Raw genomic sequence first — 17892 nt, forward strand, 5'->3', positions numbered from 1 at the left:
ACTTTACTCTGTATATATATATATATATATATATATATATATATATATATATATATATATATATATATATATATATATATATATATATATATATATATATATATATATATATATATATATATATATATATATATATATATATATATATATATATATATATATATATATATATATATATATATATATATATATATATATATATATATATATATATATATATATATATATATATATATATATATATATATATATATATATATATATATATATATATATATATATATATATATATATATATATATATATATATATATATATATATATATATATATATATATATATATATATATATATATATATATATATATATATATATATATATATATATATATATATATATATATATATATATATATATATATATATATATATATATATATATATATATATATATATATATATATATATATATATATATATATATATATATATATATATATATATATATATATATATATATATATATATATATATATATATAGGTTTGTTTATATATATATATATATATATATATATATATATATATATATATACATATATATATACAGTATCATGTTATCTGCAAATAGTGACAGTTTTACTTCTTCCTTTCTAATTTGGATATTTATTTCTTTTTTCTTGACTAATTGGTCTGGCTAGGACTTCTATGTCGAATACAAGTGGTGAGAGTGGGCATCCTTATCTTGTTCCTGATCTTAGAGGAAAAGCTCTCATCCTTTCACCACTGAGTATGATGTTAGCTATGGGTTTGCCATATGTGACCTTTTTTATGTTGAGGTACATTCCTTCTACATCCACGTTGCTGAGAGTTTTTATCAAGAATGGATGTTGAATTTTGTCAAATGCTTTTTCTGCATCTGTGCGAGAATCATGTATTTTTATCCTTTGTTTTGTTCCTGTGATGTATCACGTTGATTGACTTACAGATGTTGAACCATCCCTGCTTCCCTAGGATAAATCCCAAATGATGATGGTATATGATCCTTTTAATGTATTGTTGACTGACTTCGGATTCTGTGGTTTGGGATTTTTGTGGGGTTTTGTGGGGCTGGCGACAGGGCCCTGTCTGCAGTGCTTAGGCCTTTGGGGGGTTCATCATCAGGAAGTCATCAAAAGCTTCCTCCACGAAGAGGAAGCATCGGGGCCATGTCCTCAGTGGGTTTAGTCCTGCCTTCAGAGCCTGCTTCCTGGTAAAAAGTTGACATTTGCTTGGAGCATACGGTCTACACTCTAGAGCAATGGTTCTCAGACCATGCCATCCAGACCAGCAGCCCCAGCAGCATCTGGCAATGCTCAGGCCGCAATTCTCAGGCCCACCCCAGACCTACTGAATCAGAAACTCTGGGTGTGGAGCTCAACATTAGCATTTCTAGCAAATTCTCGAGTGATACTACTGGTCCGGGGACTGTACTTCGAGAACCACTGCCCTAGACAAGCTAGAAGTCCCCTCTCCCTTCAGTGATGGGTGAGCATTGGCACTAGAAGGACCAGCTGGCAGTGGTCAGGACTTACAAGAAGCTCTCTCTCTTGGAGGAGATGAATGTTTCCCCCGAGACAGAGAAATGAAGCCCCAGAACTGGCAGCAGAGCAAACCTCCTCAGGGTCACCGCGGGGCCTTGGCAGCCTGCGGAGTGACCAGGAAGGGCTCTGTCTCTTTGCAGGTGTGTGACCTCGGGCAGGTAACCCACATCTCACATGCTCAGCGTGCCCACTGGGGAAGTGGGTTTACATCTACCTCAGTTGGCTGGGGATCGAGGAGTCACCACACACTGGCATAGGGAAGGCTGCGTATAGACACGCAGTAGGGCTGCATGTACTTCCCTCTCCCTGACTACAGCGACACTGGCTTCTACTGCCTATCCCGTCTCCTGCCACCTCACACACTAGATAGGCCCAGAAGTTGTTCCCCAGCCTGGGAGATCATGTGGGCCTCAGGGACCTTATTTAGTATGAAATGTCCCACATGAGAAATTTGGAGGTCACCTCTCTTCTCTTGCATTTATCTCCCCTCCCAAGACAGTCACCATTTAATGCAAAACACAGCTTCCCTTCCACCTAAAACCCCCGTCGCACAGGTAGAAAATGTGTCTCGCTCGCTGCCAGGAGAAAGTCCCAAATCTGCAGTCAGGTCCTGCCGGCCGGGCTCTCTCCTCCCCAGTATGGGCCATGTCTGCAGCCTGCCAGGTCGCCGCCGGGCTGTCCCTCTCATGATAAATTGGACAGGCCGTCTAGACAGTACGTGATTGTCTCTGGGTCTCGCTGGGAGGGAGAGCAGATGACGTCAGCACCCAAGCGTGGGGGGCGTGCCCGGCACCAGGCAGCCAGCGAGTCACGAGTCTCGAGTCCCGGGGCAAGAGAAGGGCTTCTCCACCCACAGCCTGCGTTCCCTGCCGGCCCACATCCCCCGCTGCAGGGAGCCTGGTGACAGGGATGTGGCATGGAGCCGGTCCAGAGAAAACCGCAGGAACCATCTGGGTAGGGGACAGGGAAACACCTCCCAGGGTCTGTTTCTCGTTTCTGGGGGAGCTGCCTGGGAGAGAGCCTCTGTCTTCCTCGGGGCCGTTCTGCAATCCCGGTTCATTCTGAACCAGAGCCGGAGTGTGATTACCCAAGACTCCCCTTATTAAAAACAAAAACAGCTCTCCCTTCACCCCTCACCTCTCCTGAGAGCCTTCCTTCTGGCACAGCTAAGCTTCTCGAAAGAGCTGCCTGTTCTTGCCGTCTCCACCAGGGACCCCTGAATTGCTAGCTGTCAAGGGTCCGTGTCACTCCTCACCTTTCTGGAATGCTCTGACGTATCTGGCACAGCTGACCGACCATCCTTCTCGAAAAGCTGTCCTCAGTTTCCATCACACCCCTGGCCTGGCCGTCCTCCAACATCTCTATTTCTCCTCTGTCCCCTCCCTGTGCCCCTCCTTCCCTCTCCCCCTTCTGTGATGCTGCCCCCGGCAGCCTGTCCTTCCTCACTGCTCTGCTCGCTCAGGACGATTGCCCCAGGGAATTACATCTGTCCCATGGCCTCAACCTATACTCTTGTGCAAACAAGTCCAAGCCAGGCCTGGCCCAGACCTCCCCTCTGAGCCCCTGACCCTTTTATCCAGCCGCCCGCTCAGCACTCCTCTTGGCCGTTTCACAGGCATCTCAAACTTAGCACGTCCAAAAGCCGGCTGATGAGCTTCCACAGACCTGCCCTGTGTTCCTGCCCCCTCCCTTGAGAGGTGTCCACCTGCTGCAGAAAATTATAGGAGCAGATGAGAAATGGGAAATACAGAAACAAGAACCCAAATTTCCATAGTCCCAGCACACGGAGCAGCTGCTTGCTGTCTGGATATCTGATTTCCAGCCTTTCTATGCTTTTAATATCTAGCTTCCTCACCTAACATTTTAATGTAAGAATGTGCCTGCTATTACCAATTCTGGGTAACTTATTTTAAAATTGTTTGGAGGGGGCCTGGATAGCTTAGTCGGTTAAGCATCTGCCTTCGGCTCAGGTCATGATCCCAGGGTCCTGGGATCGAGCCCCACATTGGTCTCCCTGCTCAGCGGGGAGTCTTGCTTCTCCCTCTCCCTCTGCCACTCCCCCTGCTTATGCTCTCTCTCTCAAATAAATAATAAAATCTTTAAAAAAATTAAAGTTAAAAAAAATGAAACTGGAACAGATAACACGTTCTCACAGTACAAAAGGGACATAGTAGAAAGAAAGTCTGCCTCTCACACCGACTCCTGTCCCCTGGTTCCCTCACAAGGCAACTGTCCTCCTTTGCCTATCCTTGTAACGGTACTGTGGCCCACACAGCGGCCCACACAATGCCATCCCCAGCCTTCCTTGCGCGTAGACTAGCACAGCGGACGCACCGTTGACACCTCTCCCTTTCCCATTTAAGAAGCTGTCTTAGAGCTCATTCCCTGACGGCCCGTGCAGAGCCTCCTCATTCTGGTTTCCAGACCCTCCGAGCACCGCTGCCTGGTCACCGTGGTTATGAAACGGGTTGTGCGCTGACAGATGTTGAAGTAGTTGGTCCTCGCTATTATCCGTCAGACTGCGGCGGAGACGCGCTGGGGTGGCATCAGGGCCCCGGCGAGGAGGGAAGGGACATGAGGGACGTGTTGAGGGAAGAATGGATGAGGCCCAGAGCATGCAGAGAGGTGACAAGCCTGGTCACAGGAAACGGGGTGACAGCACTGCTGGTCCCCTGTGAGTCTAGTTCTGAGCCCGTTGGTCCTGAGTGAGGGTGGAATACCAGAGAGACAAGAGGCCTCTCGTTCGGGCCCAAAGCTCGGGAGGGAGGTTAAGGCCAGAGGCCTGGGCCCAGGACCGAGCTCACGAAGGAGGAGGGACGCTGTGCAAGGTGCCAGGCCCCGAGCCAGCTCCTTTACTCCTCTCTGCGACATGAGAAATCCACATTCTCCCCACTCTACAGATGGGGGATTAAGAAGCGGGGGACTCAAGTCCTGCTTCTCTGCCTGGCACAGGCCTCCTCTGCGGCCGGGAGGGGACAGGGGACGGAGACAGGGCTGGGCGGGTGGGCGGAGAGGGCAGATGTGCCTCCAAAGAGGCCCCGTTTGTGACCTCAGGCACTAAATTGAGAGCTTCTTCCTCGACCCTGCCAGGTCTCCGCGTGGCAAGGTCTTGGGCCAAGTGGGCTGTCTGGGGTCTGCTGGGCCCTGGGCTCCCTGCCGGCTCCCTGCCTCTCACCCCGGGGCCCACACTTTCCCCCAGCAGGTTCTGCCCATTGTCGTCTTCTTCAGCTGCGTTATGTCAGTTCTGTACTACGCGGGCCTCATGCAGTGGGTGATCCAGAAGGTGAGTTCCCCAAGGCGCGGCCTGGGCTCTCCCGGCGCCACCTACCCGCGGGGCTCCTGCTCTCCCAGAAGGCCTTGCACCCAGAGCCCAAACCCTCCCTCATGCCCCAGCTCTGAGAGCTGGACCTTCCCAGAACCCTGCTCCCGGGGTCCACACCCTCCCAGAACCCTGCCCCCCGGGGTCCACACCCTCCCACTCCAAGTCTACTCTTAGGCAAACATCTTTCCCAGAGTCTCCTGTCATGATACTAAGGGGAAATGGCACCAAACCCAATGCGGTCTTTGCGTGAGGGAAGTTTGCTGCTTTGAGAAGAAATGTCAGGGAGAGACATCATTTCTACCAAAAAGATCTTGAGGGACCGGAGCAGTGGGCCACATCGGCCAGACTTAGCTGGTGCAAATGTCAAATCCTGTGCTTACGTTCCTAAAATCTGCCGCACAAACCGGGATGCAGGAGGTGGCACTGGGCCGGTTGGACCTGGCGGTGAGGGTGAGTCTGAGGGTTTAGCCGATTGAGCTCAGAATAAACCAGGACTAGCAGGCGGCTGCCAGAGAGGCAAAAATGCACCGTGTTATGGTAGAGTGCCCAGTGCGGGGCAGGAGGGAGGAGGGCCTCTCCAAATCTGGAGCACGTGTTCGGTCAAGGGGCCGTGACCGCTGAAGCCTCGGGGCAGGTGTGACGGCCGACACCATGCCCTCCACAGAATGGTTGCAGGAAGTAGGGCTGCTGAGCCTGGAAAAGAGAAGTCTGGAGTGGAGGAGGTGAGGGTAGGAGAGCTGTCTCCAAATACATACAGAAGAAAGATTAGAGGAAGGGCAGCCAGGGAGTTTGCTGCAGTAGGGAGAAATTCCAGGGAAGCCGACTTCATCTTGATTGAAAGGAAGAACTTTCTAATACAATGTTTCCAAAGCTTTTTTCACAAAACTCCAGCTCCATGGAGGGTTAACACATGTGACTAGGTAAAGGGATCCCATGGTCAAATACTTTTGTGAAGGGGGGTTAGACACATTTGAACAAGCTTTTGTGCATGACTTCTCAGAGCCTTTACTAAGCTGATATGTATTTGGTAACCTCCAAGGTGTGTGTGTGTGTGTGTGTGTGTGTGTGTGTGTGTGTGTGTGTGTACAGCCGTTCTCAAGTATATTGGGCCTGGGAACCCTTTTGTATGGAGACAGCATGCATTTTGGAGCTGTCCTAAGGTGGAGTGGGGGCCTTCGGAAGTGGTGAGCCCCCGTGAATGGAGGTATGAAAGGAGAAATGGAGGTGAGGGTTTCCTATGCTGGGCTGGAAGTTGGAAGGAAGACTTATCAGGTACTTCCACCCCGCCCCTGACGCTCTCCAACTCGGGGTTTGCTGATGCCCGCCCACAAAGAACGCTTCGCCTCCTAGATCAGCTGGCTGATGCGGGCCACCATGGACACCACAGCCACGGAGACGCTGAGTGTGGCTGGAAACATCTTTGTGAGCCAGGTGGGTACCGCAGCCTCCTGCCCTCGTGCTCGACAGCAGCATCCCCGGGGAGGGGAAGAGACACTCGGACCTTCTCCCAGGGTCACCAAAGGCCGCTGCCCCGGGGCTGCTCCATTCGGGGATGTACTCTTCACCTTTCACCTGGGTTGTGCCGGCCTCAGTCTGGCACCTCCCACCGCTCTGGGCTGCGGAGGTCTTCACCAGCTTAGAGACTCAGATCCTACAGGTGGCGTCCACCTTTCCCCCTTCCTGTAGAAACTAGCTTGAGGGTGGGAACAACTTGCCAGGACCCCACAATATAAGTCAGGACTTAGAATCCAGCTGTTCCCTTTCCTGGGCAGGGTTCCTTACATGACATCATTTTGCCTTCTTTTTTCCTCCTCTTTTCTGAAACATATTTTCCAAAGTAAATGTGACTCTGAAGGCACCTGTCAGCCCTGAGCCCCTTTCAGAAGGCTTGGCCCTCCTGGGGGTGAGACTCCGGAGCCTGTTCCAGGGACCTAGCCCATCAGACCAATATTGGGGTCACCAAAAGACATACTTGCCACAGAATGCCCTATTTCGCTGGAGAGTTTAGGAAACTGGAGAATATTTGCATCTTTTTGGCCATAGTACCAGTGTGTTGATTTCAAAGGGTTTTTTTTAAGCCAATGAAGACAGATGTGCTCTTAGATCAATTGTCTCAAATCCCTTAAGATGTTTAAAATGAAGCAAAAGAGAAAGAAATACTGAAATACAAAAGCATTTCTTTAAATGAAATGCGGCAAATGTGCTCCATGGTTTTTGCTGATAAAATACAAATTTTAGGTGAATGGGATTTGGGGGATGTGAAGAGCTCCCCAAATGAACTGACTTTGGACCAGTTGGTGGGCACATTGACCTTGACCCCTGAGTCTTTGCCTCACTTCTCCCAAGAGGAGGGGATGGGAAGCCTCTGAGGATTAACGGCATCATTTCAGCCCCGATGTTGGTGGCCTGGCCCTCTTCCCTGGCCACACTCTGTCCCTGGGGGGTGGGGGGGTCACACCAGCCCTGAGGCTTAACGCTTTAAGTGTCACCCAGACCCTAGCTCCAGTCTGACCCACCCAGCTGCTCCTCGACCTTCCACTTGGGTACCTAAAAGGCACCTCAAATTCAGCACCCCAAGTCCAAGCAGGCGAACCAATTCCCTCTCACACAGCTGCACGCTTCCAAGTCTTCCCCTTCTCAGGAAAGGGTACTGAAGTTGTTCAGACAAAACTCAAGGAGTCTTCCTTCCTTCCTCGGCTTCCTCGCTCCCGACAGCCTCTGGCCCGTCAGCAAGTCCTGCCAGCTGGCCCCCACAGCCCAGCCCAGCCCTGTCCCACTGCCCCTCTCCTTCACCTCTAGCCACCCTCGTCGCCCCCACTGGACATTGAGTCTCCTCCTACTCTCCCTGCTTCCGTTCCGCTGCCACCCTCTGCCCTTCACGCACGTGCTAGCACGACCGTTTAAAAACACAAGCCAGATCATGCCCCTCCATCCCAGCCGAGGGCACTCGCTACCCTGGCTAGCCCCCGCCCCTTGTCCTCCAGCTCCAGCCCCGTCCCACACCCCCTCTGCTGCGTGCACACTGGCCTGCTCACGGGTCCTCAAAACTGCCAAGCTCAGATCTGCCCCAGGGCCCTTGCTGTTCACTCTGCCTGCAATGCTGTGCTTCTGAACCCAACAGAGGGCGCCTGTGGTCTCAGCTCCAACGTCACCTCCTCCGGACAGCCTTTGCTGTCACTCCAATCTAAATACCCCGCAACCGCTAGGCGTTCGCCCGCAGTATCCCCACAGCTTTTAGCACCGTCTAAGACACACTTTATCTACTTGGTTCCTTGCTGGTTATCCATTTCTTCCCATAACCCACCCTCCTCCACGGCTCCCAGGATAAAAACTGTGCGGTCAGGGGCTCTGTCTTGTTTACCCCCATCCCTATTCTATAGAACAGTCTGGAATATAGGAGGTGCTCAATAACTGTTCATTAAATGAATAAATGAATGGCTCCCGGCTTCCCCAGACGCCCCGGAGTAAACACACCACCCAATGCCCATCTCCTTTCTTTCTGGCAACCCCATGTCTTCGTGAAAAGCTCAGGCCTGGAGTTCCATCCGCTTCTGGCCCTTTGCATGAACAGAGGTAATTCTCTGAACCTCTCTGATTCTCTGTTCGCTCTCCTGGAAACGGGGGATGACCACTTCTTTCTCAGAAGGTCATGAGTGATGAAAGTGGGGTGCTGGGACCTAGTGAGCACTTGACACAGGGGAGCCTCATCAGGCGAGGAGGAAGGGCTGGGAGTCCTTCCCTAGAGCCAATGTCGCGGTTCAGGGAGGCCCAGCCAAGGACAGACTGTGGTCCCAACCCCACCTTGCTGTCTCTGCCCCTGGGATCCCCGGGACCCACTGTGACGTGCCCACCCCTGGGGGAAGAGGGGATACCCTGGGGCCCGCACTGGGCTGGCCAGCTCGGGCTGTCTGATGTCTTTCCTGTTTGCAGACCGAGGCTCCTCTGCTGATCCGGCCCTACCTGGCAGACATGACACTCTCTGAAATCCACGCGGTCATGACCGGGGGCTATGCCACCATTGCTGGCAGCCTGATGGGCGCCTACATCTCCTTCGGGGTATGTGGAGCTCTCCCTCTGCTTGCTGAAAACCTCAGGAACCTGACACCCTCCTTTGTGGGGGCCCCACACAGCCCGTGGCCAGAGCAACCGAGCGTCTTTTCTCGCGGGCCGTGTCCGGAACCCCGGCTGCTGTGAGGCTCCTGAGTAGGGCGGGCCCAGTGGGCTGGACCGCTCGAGCTTCTCACTGTGGCCAGTGGGGGCAAGGGTTCCCAGGGGTCCCCCGGCTGAGCCCCGCTCATGTGCCAGGCACAGTGCTAGGTATCTCAACATCCCCATTTTACAGATGAGGAAGCTGAGGCTCCGAGAATAGGTGAGATGCCCCAGCCAGGATTCGAGCCCACATCTGTCTGACTCTAAGCCTCATGCACACAGTCCCTCACCTGGGCTGCCCCTGGAGATCTGCGCTACTCCCCCTGCCCTCCTCCTCCCCGCACCCTTGCTGGGCACAAGTCCTTCCTCTGCTCCTAAATTACTGCTTGTGCAGCTTTGAGCGCAATACATTTCTAGGTCAAATTCCAATGGTGTGACTCGAGCCCTTACACCAATCCCAATCTGCGTGGCAAGCAGACTGGAATCTTCCCGTGTGTCCCCTACAAAGGGCCTAGTAACAGCACTCTGCCTTCCTTAAACACTCTGTGCTTGTTTGTGCTTTCGCACGCAAATCTTTAAAGATCTTACTGTTTTTCTTAACTATCAAAGAAATTCTTGCTGTTTGCAGAAGGGAGGAAAGTAAAAAAAAGAACGTCAAACCCACTTCTCAAGGGAACTGCTTTTTACTAGATTAGAAGATTAGAACAGCCGTTCTCTGACAGGGAGCTTATTAGAAATGCAAATTCTTGGGCCCCACCCCAAACCCGCTGAATCAGAAACACTGGGGAGCGGCCGCATCCTGTATTATAACAAGCCTTCCAGATGACTCTAGTGCTCGATTTGAGAACCACTGACTTAAAATTCATCATTCCAGATCTGTCTGTGTAGTCATTTAAGTATATATACCTGAATACACTTTCTTTTTCTTTCCCTTTCTTTCTTTCCTTTCTTTCTTTCTTTCTTTCTTTCTTTCTTTCTTTCTTTCTTTACTAAAAATGATGTAATTCTACCCATGCTTTTCGGCAGTTTGCCGTTTTCTTGCAAAATCTGAGCATGACATGAAATCCAGAAGTATAAAGGAAAAGGTTGACAGAGCTACTAATAAAAATGAAAAACGTCTGTATGGCGAAAGTCACAATTTTTTAAAAAGTTTGAATGATTAATCAGGTGAAAAGAGTTCATAGATCGTAAAAAGATATTCCAGCTCACTGCTAGTCAAAGAAATTAAAACAATAGTAACTTCTGTTTCTTCTAGAAGATGTACAATATTTTACATGCCTCTATTTTTAAAAAATACTTTATTTATTTGCCGGAGAGAGAGAGAGCACAAGCAGGGGGAGCAGCAGGCAGAGGGAGAGGGAGAAGCAGATGCCCCGCTGAGCAGGGAGTCTGACACGGGTCTTGATCCCCGGCTCTTGAGATCAGGACCTGAGCTCAAAGCAGACACTTAACCCACTGAGGCACCCAGGTATCCCTTTACCTGCCTTTAAACGGCAAGGCTGCGGGGCACTCTTGACAGGAGTGTCATTTGCTGTCGCCTTTTGGGAGAACATCTGTCAGTTTAAATACTCTTTCCTGGGCACCTGGGGGGCTCAGTCAGTTAAGCATCTTTCTTTGGCTCTGGTCATGAGCACAGGGTCCTGAGATCTGGCTCCCTGCTTGGCGGGGAGCCTGCTTCTCCCTGTCCCTCTATGCCTCTCATAAGTGGTCAAAAAATGCCAAATCCCAACATTATTTGTAATAACAAAAAAAAAAAAAAAAGGAAAGAAAGAGGGACAACCTCTGTCATCCCTGTCACGCGCCGTCGCTCAGCCCCTAGAGTGAGATGGGCCTCCTGGTGCAGACAGAGAGTGAGGCCTGCCCCTCCCTGCCCGCAGGGTCAACCGAGGGATGCCGTGTGTTGGGGGGGGGTGGTGGTGCTAGGATAACCCACCCTGTCCCCTCCTCTGGTCCCAAATTCCACCTGTCTTCCTCCTCTCTGTCCTCAGGAATGGGCAAGGGGCTAGCCAACCTCAGCGCCTCCTTCCCTCAGGGCGCACGGGCCGCAATGGTGAGCTCAGCTGCCCACGGGGCTTCCCCGGGCAGAGCAGGTGCTGTGTGACCTTCCCGAAAGGCCCCCTGTGCTCCGGGGCTTTGGTCTTCTGGGTTTGGCACTCTCCCAACTAGAATTTTAGAGATCACCTGGTTCCCACTTGCATCACTAAGGCCTAGAGAGAGACCACCACCCGAACTGATTCTGGAAGGAATTTGATAGTTCAAAAATGGAAATTCACAACTTTGTTCCTGAGGCTTTTTCACGGTGGCATGTTGGTGGTGGGGGTGCCACGGTTGGGACTTAGGGCCTTTACATGTCTTGACCTTGCTTTGGGTTCCACAGTCAGTTAAAAGAATGGTATTCTTCCCACTACGGGAGCCTTGCGGCCATTACTTAAGAATAAAATGCTGGGAGAGCTCTCCCTATTCCCCAGTCTGCCTCTCCACTCAGCTTCCTTTCCTTCTTGTCTCAGGCCAGAGTCCAGGCCCAGCTGCAGGCAGTGGGGCCTCCCACTGAAGGGACCTGGGTGCCCACTTCCCTTTAGCTCCACAGAAGGTGCAGAGGCCACCAAATCTCCATGCACAGGCTCTGGTACAACGCCCCAGTCCCCATAGCTGGCCCAGGTGAAAAGCACCCCCCCCCCAGACCTTCCTTCCCTTCTTCCCACCGGCTCTGGCTGGGCCTTTAATCAGGTGTCAGAGAAGCTCTCTTCTGCCCCCACCTGGCTCTTGGCTGCCACTGCAGCAGCCCCAGGGCCGCCTCCCACGGCAGGGCCTGCTCACCCTCTCCCCTCCCCAACTACCCCCCCCGCCCCCCCGCAGCTCCTCACTGTTTCTTTGACTTGCCCTCGGCACCTGAATTCCAAAAAGATCCCTCTTGAGCACTCCTCCTTTCTCTTTGTTGCTCAACTGGCTCCCTTTGCCCTGCGCTCCTCCTATTGGATCTTTCTAGACCTGTGCTGTCCTATGCACTGACCACTAGCCCCACGTGGCTATCGAGCCCGTGAAATGTGGCTGGTCTGAAATGAGATGCTCTGTGAGACTTTGTAAGGAAAAAAAAGGGATATATTTTATGAATAAGTTTTATATTGATTACATGAATGGAAAGATAATATTTTGAATATGTTGGGTTAAGTAAAACGCATTACCAAAAATAATTTCACCTGCTTCTCTTTACTTTTTTAATTGGCTCTTAGAGAATTTAAAATCACAGACATGGTTCTCATTATATTTGTATTAGACGACACTGGTCTAGACCTCCTCCCCTGTTCTGAGGTCCCAGAGCTCCCTTGACTGAATTCTTTCATTGTGATCTCCACATACATCTCCCTTTTATTACTTTCTTTTTTTTTTTTTAAGAGTTTTTATTTACTTATTTGTCAGAGAGAGAGAGAGCACAAGTAGGGGGAGCTACAGGCAGAGGGAGAAGCAGGCTCCCTGCAGAGCAAGGAGCCAGAAGTCGGGCTTGATCCCAGGACCCTAGGATCATGACCTGAGCCGCAGGCAGACGCTTAACCGAGTGAGCCACCCAGGCGTCCCTGTACATCTCCCTTTTCACCATAATTCCCCCAAACTCTAAAGCAGACCCCAGCCCTCTCCACTAACGCCAGAAACTGGTCTCTCTCCCCACCCCTTTGGCTCAGGGGCCCCTGTGAGAGGAGCTGTGAACACAGGCTGGGCAGGGTCATGTTGAGGGGATCAGCCACTGATGGTCCTTAATCAACTGTACGGGAATGGGGGCCCCAGGATAGGGTTTGTGAGGTTCTAAGCAGGGCCAAGTGAGAGCCTACCACTTAGTTTCCCCATCTATAAAATGGGCAGAATTACTGCCCACCTCACAGCAGTTTAAGAGTTAAATGCAGGGGCGCCTGGGTGGCACAGCGGTTAAGCGTCTGCCTTCGGCTCAGGGCATGATCCCGGCGTTATGGGATCGAGCCTCACATCAGGCTCCTCCGCTAGGAGCCTGCTTCTTCCTCTCCCACTCCCCCTGCTTGTGTTCCCTCTCTCGCTGGCTGTCTCTGTCGAATAAATAAATAAAATCTAAAAAAAAAATTATTAAAAAAAAAGAGTTAAATGCAATAATAGAAAACAGCAGTGTTGAAAAGTAGTCGTTCTTTCTCTGACATATTAGGGTCAGAAATCCATCCTTCTGAAACTGGCCCATTTTATCTTTATAGTTATATGGATTTTTTTTTCCTTTGTCAGTAAAGTTTTTTTTTTTTTTTTTTTAAGATTTTTTTTTTATTTATTTGATTGAGAGAGAGAGCACAAGCAAGGCTCGATCTCAGGACCCCGGGATCATGACCTGAACCAAAGGCAGATGCTTAACAGACTGAGCCACCCAGGCTTCCCAGTAAAATTATTTTTGATGGAGGGCTCATCCTATGTCCCCATAGGACACCTCTGGGTAGAGAGAGGAGCATTTTGAGCAGAAATAAGCCCCGGGATGCTGGGGCAGAAGGCATTCCTGACTGGGTGCCGGCAGGGCTGGAGGTGTCACAGCCTGGAGTCGCTGGCAGTGGGGAGGCCATGTGTGGATTGACCCAGTGCCCCACTGGGTCAGCCTGGGCGGAATTCAGCCCTTTCCAAGCTGAAATGGCCAGCGGGAGCACTTGAGGCTTTGGCCATGCCTGGCCCACTCAGACAGTATGCAGGAATGTGACAATGCAGGATGGGTACCCTGCTCAAGGTGGCAAAGCAGATGTGACCTCCAAAGTGGAGGAAGGGGAGGGGCCTGGCCGATGGGGGGGAAAGCCCCAGATTCCAGGTTTGGCACACTCCCCATGAGATCTGGGCCGCCCCTTGGAGGCTGGTGATGTCCCAAAGCCCAGCCTGGAACATCCAGAGAGGACAGCTGCCCCAAGGCTGGATTCTTCCCACAAAGAGCAGGCTCTGCGCACCCAGGGCCCAGGATAGGGTGGGCAGAAGGTGGGCGTTGGTGCCAATACTCATGTTAAGAGGTTTCTACTCCCCACTGAAAAGATATGAAGGGGATTTAAAAGAACAGAAGGAAGGGCGCCTGGGTGGCTCAGTCGGTTAAGCGTCTGACTCTTGATGTTGGCTCAGGTCATGACCTCAGATGGAGCCCCCCCATGCCAGCTTGACAATGCTTAGCCATTCCCTTGTTGTTAGATGTTTGGGTTGGTTCTAATTTTTCCACAAGGTAAATAATAGTGTTGGGAAAATATCCCATCCATCTCTGGGGCCAAAAATAGGGAAGCAGGGGTGCCCAGGTGGCTCAGCTGGTTAAGCGTCTGCCTTTGGGTTAACTCATGATCTTGGGGTCCTGGGACTGAGCCCCGCGTCGGGGTGGGCTCCCTCCTCAGCAGGGAGTCTGTTTCTCCTTCTCCCTATGCCCCACCCCCACTTATGCTCTCTCTCTCTCAAATAAACAAAATCTTAAAAAAAAAACAAACCAAAAAACAGGGAAGCAAAGGGTTTGAGGCCATAGTGAGGGTAATAACTGAGGAAGGACGAGCCCCGGGGGCTCAGGCTGCTCTGCTGTCTTGCTGGGAGGGAATTCTACAGTGTGGCTCCAGCAGACAGACCCAGGGCCAAAGGGTAGCTGCTTTGGTGGCCATTTCCACAGCAGTGGGCGTGACGGGCTGCCTTGAGATGGTGAGCTCCCTGTTGCAGAAAGTATTCAAGGTGGGAATCCTATAGAGGAAGGACATTCCTACATTATGAGGTCAAATTAGGTCAAGTCTTGGATCCCTCCCAACTCTTGTCCTGTGAGCTCTGTCGGAAACCATCACAAGGACTTCAGCCAATGGTGGACCGGCCCTCAGATGAGCGGCCGAAGGGAGACCGCCCGTAAGGGAAGGAAGAACTCTGAACTTGGAGCCGAAAGACCTGAAGGTTCTAATGCCTTCTCTGTCTTCATTTTGGGCGGGTCACATTTCATTTTCGGGGGCCTCAGTTTCCTTGTTGGTAGGGGCTCGGCCGCACTTACAGAAGTACTAGAGGGAAATAGGACGTTCTGTGCATACAGCCCGTGACCCTTTACCCAGAAAAGGTCTCAGTACCGTCACCAACGATGGCAGCAGGACTGAGGACGACGACACCCAGTGGGGCAGAGCACCCGTGACCCTGCTGCCCTGGGCTGCACTCCTGGCCCCGAAGTTTCCTCCCGCTGAGCCTCGCTCCTGTTCCCACAGATCGATGCCGCCTCCCTGATCGCCGCCTCCGTGATGGCCGCCCCCTGCGCCTTGGCCCTCTCCAAGCTGGCCTACCCGGAGGTGGAGGAGTCCAAGTTTAAGAGCGCGGAAGGGGTAAAACTGACCGGAGGGTGAGCACTGCGGGAGGGCGGCTTGGGGGCACGTGGGAGACAAAGAGAAAGGGGGGTGTGGGGGGAGGAGGGAGGTTGGGGGGAGCACAAGGAGGGTCTGGGGGAGCAGAAGGGGAGGGGAGGGAGGTGGGGAGGGAGGTTGGGGGGAGCAGGAGGAGTCTGTGGGTAGTAGAGGCCCAGGGGAGGGGATGGAAATGGGGGAGGGGAGAGGAGGGCGGTGGGGGGTAGCAGGAGGGTGCAGGGCAGGAGCAGAGCCTGGGGGGGCAGAGGCTGGGGGAGCAGAGGCTGGGCCAGCAGCGTCTGGTTCTCTCTGCCCAACCCCAGGCCCTCTGCTCATTCACTGCCCAGCTTGTGGCTTCGCTCACAAAACACGTGGACTGCGGTCCTGCATCTTAGTTTCCAGGGTCGGACCAGCGGGAAACAACCGGCTGGCCGCAGGGGAGAGCAGCCTGGTTCGGGGATGTAGCCTGTGGCGTGTGTGCCGGGGAGGGCCCTGAAAAGTCCCAGGCCACCTGTTCCCGGTGCCTTGAGGTCCCACACCAGGGTGTCCATCACATACTGAAGCAGCCCCATCCCCGAGGTCACTCACCTGCAAACACCTCTTCACCGTAGCCCAACAGCCGCCGTGTAACATGGACCTGGTTAAAGAGGTTGCAAAGGCACCGCTTTGACCAACGTGCTCGGGGTACGGTGGGCGGGTCTCAGGCAGCACTGCCCTTTAGAAATGCAGCGTGGGCCACATCTAGAATTTTAACTTTTCTAATAGTTGTGTTTTTAAATAGTCAAAAGAAACAGGTAACTTTAATAACATATTTTTTAATACAGTATGTCCAAAATATTGTCATTTCAACATGTAATCAATATAAAACATTATTAATTAGCTATTTCATGTTCTTTTTTTTTTGTACTTAACCTCTGAAATCTGGTCCTTGTTTTTGCTTACAACATACCTCAGTGCTGACCAGCCTCCTTTCAAGTGCTCCAAAGCCACACGTGGCTGGTGGCTCCCCCATGTGGACACGGCACCGCGCTGGCAGTCCGGGCCTTATCCTAGTGCTCGGACCAGCCCCTTTCTGCCCCTGGGTCTCAGAAAGAAAACAAGGACCCTCAGCTCTGAAATACTTTGTCCAGGGTTCCTCTCTGAGCCTACAGGAAGAGGAGCCCCGCTCTTTGTGGGGACAGGCCAGTCATGGTGGTTCTTGGTCCCCAAAACAGAGACACTCAGAACCTCTTAGAAGCAGCCAGCAGTGGGGCCGCTGTCTCCGTGCAGCTGGTTGGGAACATCGGAGCCAACCTGATTGCCTTCCTGGCGCTGCTGGCCTTCGTCAACGCTGCCCTCTCCTGGCTGGGAGCCATGGTGGGTGCCCAGGAGCTCAGCTTCCAGGTACCGTTGGGCTGCCCCCTTGGCCGGCGAGGGGCGGCCTGGGGCCGGGGGTGGGTGGCAGTGGGTGGACACCAGCTCTGGTCCTGGTCCCAGCAGCTGCCCTTGCCTTGTGCCTCAGCTCATCTGCTCCTACGCCCTGCGGCCTGTGGCCTTCCTAATGGGGGTGGCCTGGGAGGACTGCCCGGTGGTGGCGGAGCTGCTGGGGATCAAGCTGTTCCTGAACGAGTTCGTGGCCTATCAGGAGCTCTCCCGGTACAAGCAGCGCCGTCTCGCAGGAGCAGAGGAGTGGGTCGGCGGCAAGAAGCAGTGGATCTCTGTGAGTGTCCCGGTCCCCTCCCTGCAGCAGGGGTGTGATGCTGCTGCTCCTGGGTCCCCTGGCAGCTGCTGTCCTGGCTCCTGCACAGGCGGGGCACACATGGCGGTGGCGCCCAGCCTCCCAATCCTACAAGATGGCCTCGGGCTTCGCTGCCTCAAGGAAAGGGCCTCGCTGGGGAGACCTGAGATCTCACTGTAGACGGACCACCATCCTGTGTGGCTTCGGGACAGCCACGGCGCCTCACTGCTCCTACTGGAAAGTGGTGTGATTCGTGCCACGGGGCGCCCAGAGGGACACATGTGAGCGTCCAGTGAGCAGAAGGAGCGAGATAGGGAGGCCCCGCCACGTTCACTGCCAGCATATTGGATTCAGTTCAGGAGATGGCTTTTTCTGTGAAAACCTGTTTCTGAAAACTCTAGGGGCACCTGGGTGGCTCCATTGGTTAAGCGTCCGACTCTTGATTTCTGCTTGGGTGATAATCTCAGGGTCGTGGGATCAAGGTCCATGTTGGGCTCCGCGCTCAGCGGGAAATCTGCTTGGGATTCTCTCTCCCTTCCTCTGCCCCTTCCTACCACCCACGTGAGCATGAGCTCTCTCTCATTCTCTCTCTCTTAAAAAAAAACAAAACTCTAAACGCTCTATAAAATGAATGTTTCTAAACAAATAAAGCTCTCTGTAGCATCACTGAGAATATAACCATTACCTGTCACCTCGCCATCCTAAGAGAACAGCTAGTGTTGTCTTGTGCATTTTCTCCTATTCTTTGTTTAAGGGAGAGGTTACATGGTTCTCATGATAGCATCCACCCTGCAGCCGAG

General features: G+C 52.1%; 1 protein-coding gene across 2 annotated transcripts in view; it reads left to right on the top strand.

Annotated features, from left to right (window-relative positions):
- SLC28A1 (solute carrier family 28 member 1) overlaps nucleotides 1-17892 on the top strand; it is a 44608-nt gene that overhangs the window by 22427 nt on the left and 4289 nt on the right. The window contains exons 8-13 of one of the 2 annotated variants that reach the window (XM_040642841.1): nucleotides 4784-4864; nucleotides 6254-6334; nucleotides 8834-8959; nucleotides 15244-15374; nucleotides 16590-16758; nucleotides 16877-17074. In XM_040642841.1, coding sequence (XP_040498775.1) covers nucleotides 4784-4864; nucleotides 6254-6334; nucleotides 8834-8959; nucleotides 15244-15374; nucleotides 16590-16758; nucleotides 16877-17074 — 786 coding nt within the window. The remainder of the gene's footprint in view (nucleotides 1-4783; nucleotides 4865-6253; nucleotides 6335-8833; nucleotides 8960-15243; nucleotides 15375-16589; nucleotides 16759-16876; nucleotides 17075-17892) is intronic. The other variant, XM_040642840.1, reaches the window with a different exon arrangement.

Source organism: Ursus maritimus, unplaced genomic scaffold (assembly GCF_017311325.1).
Source record: "Ursus maritimus isolate PB19 unplaced genomic scaffold, ASM1731132v1 scaffold_27, whole genome shotgun sequence".
Lineage (NCBI taxonomy): Eukaryota > Metazoa > Chordata > Mammalia > Carnivora > Ursidae > Ursus > Ursus maritimus.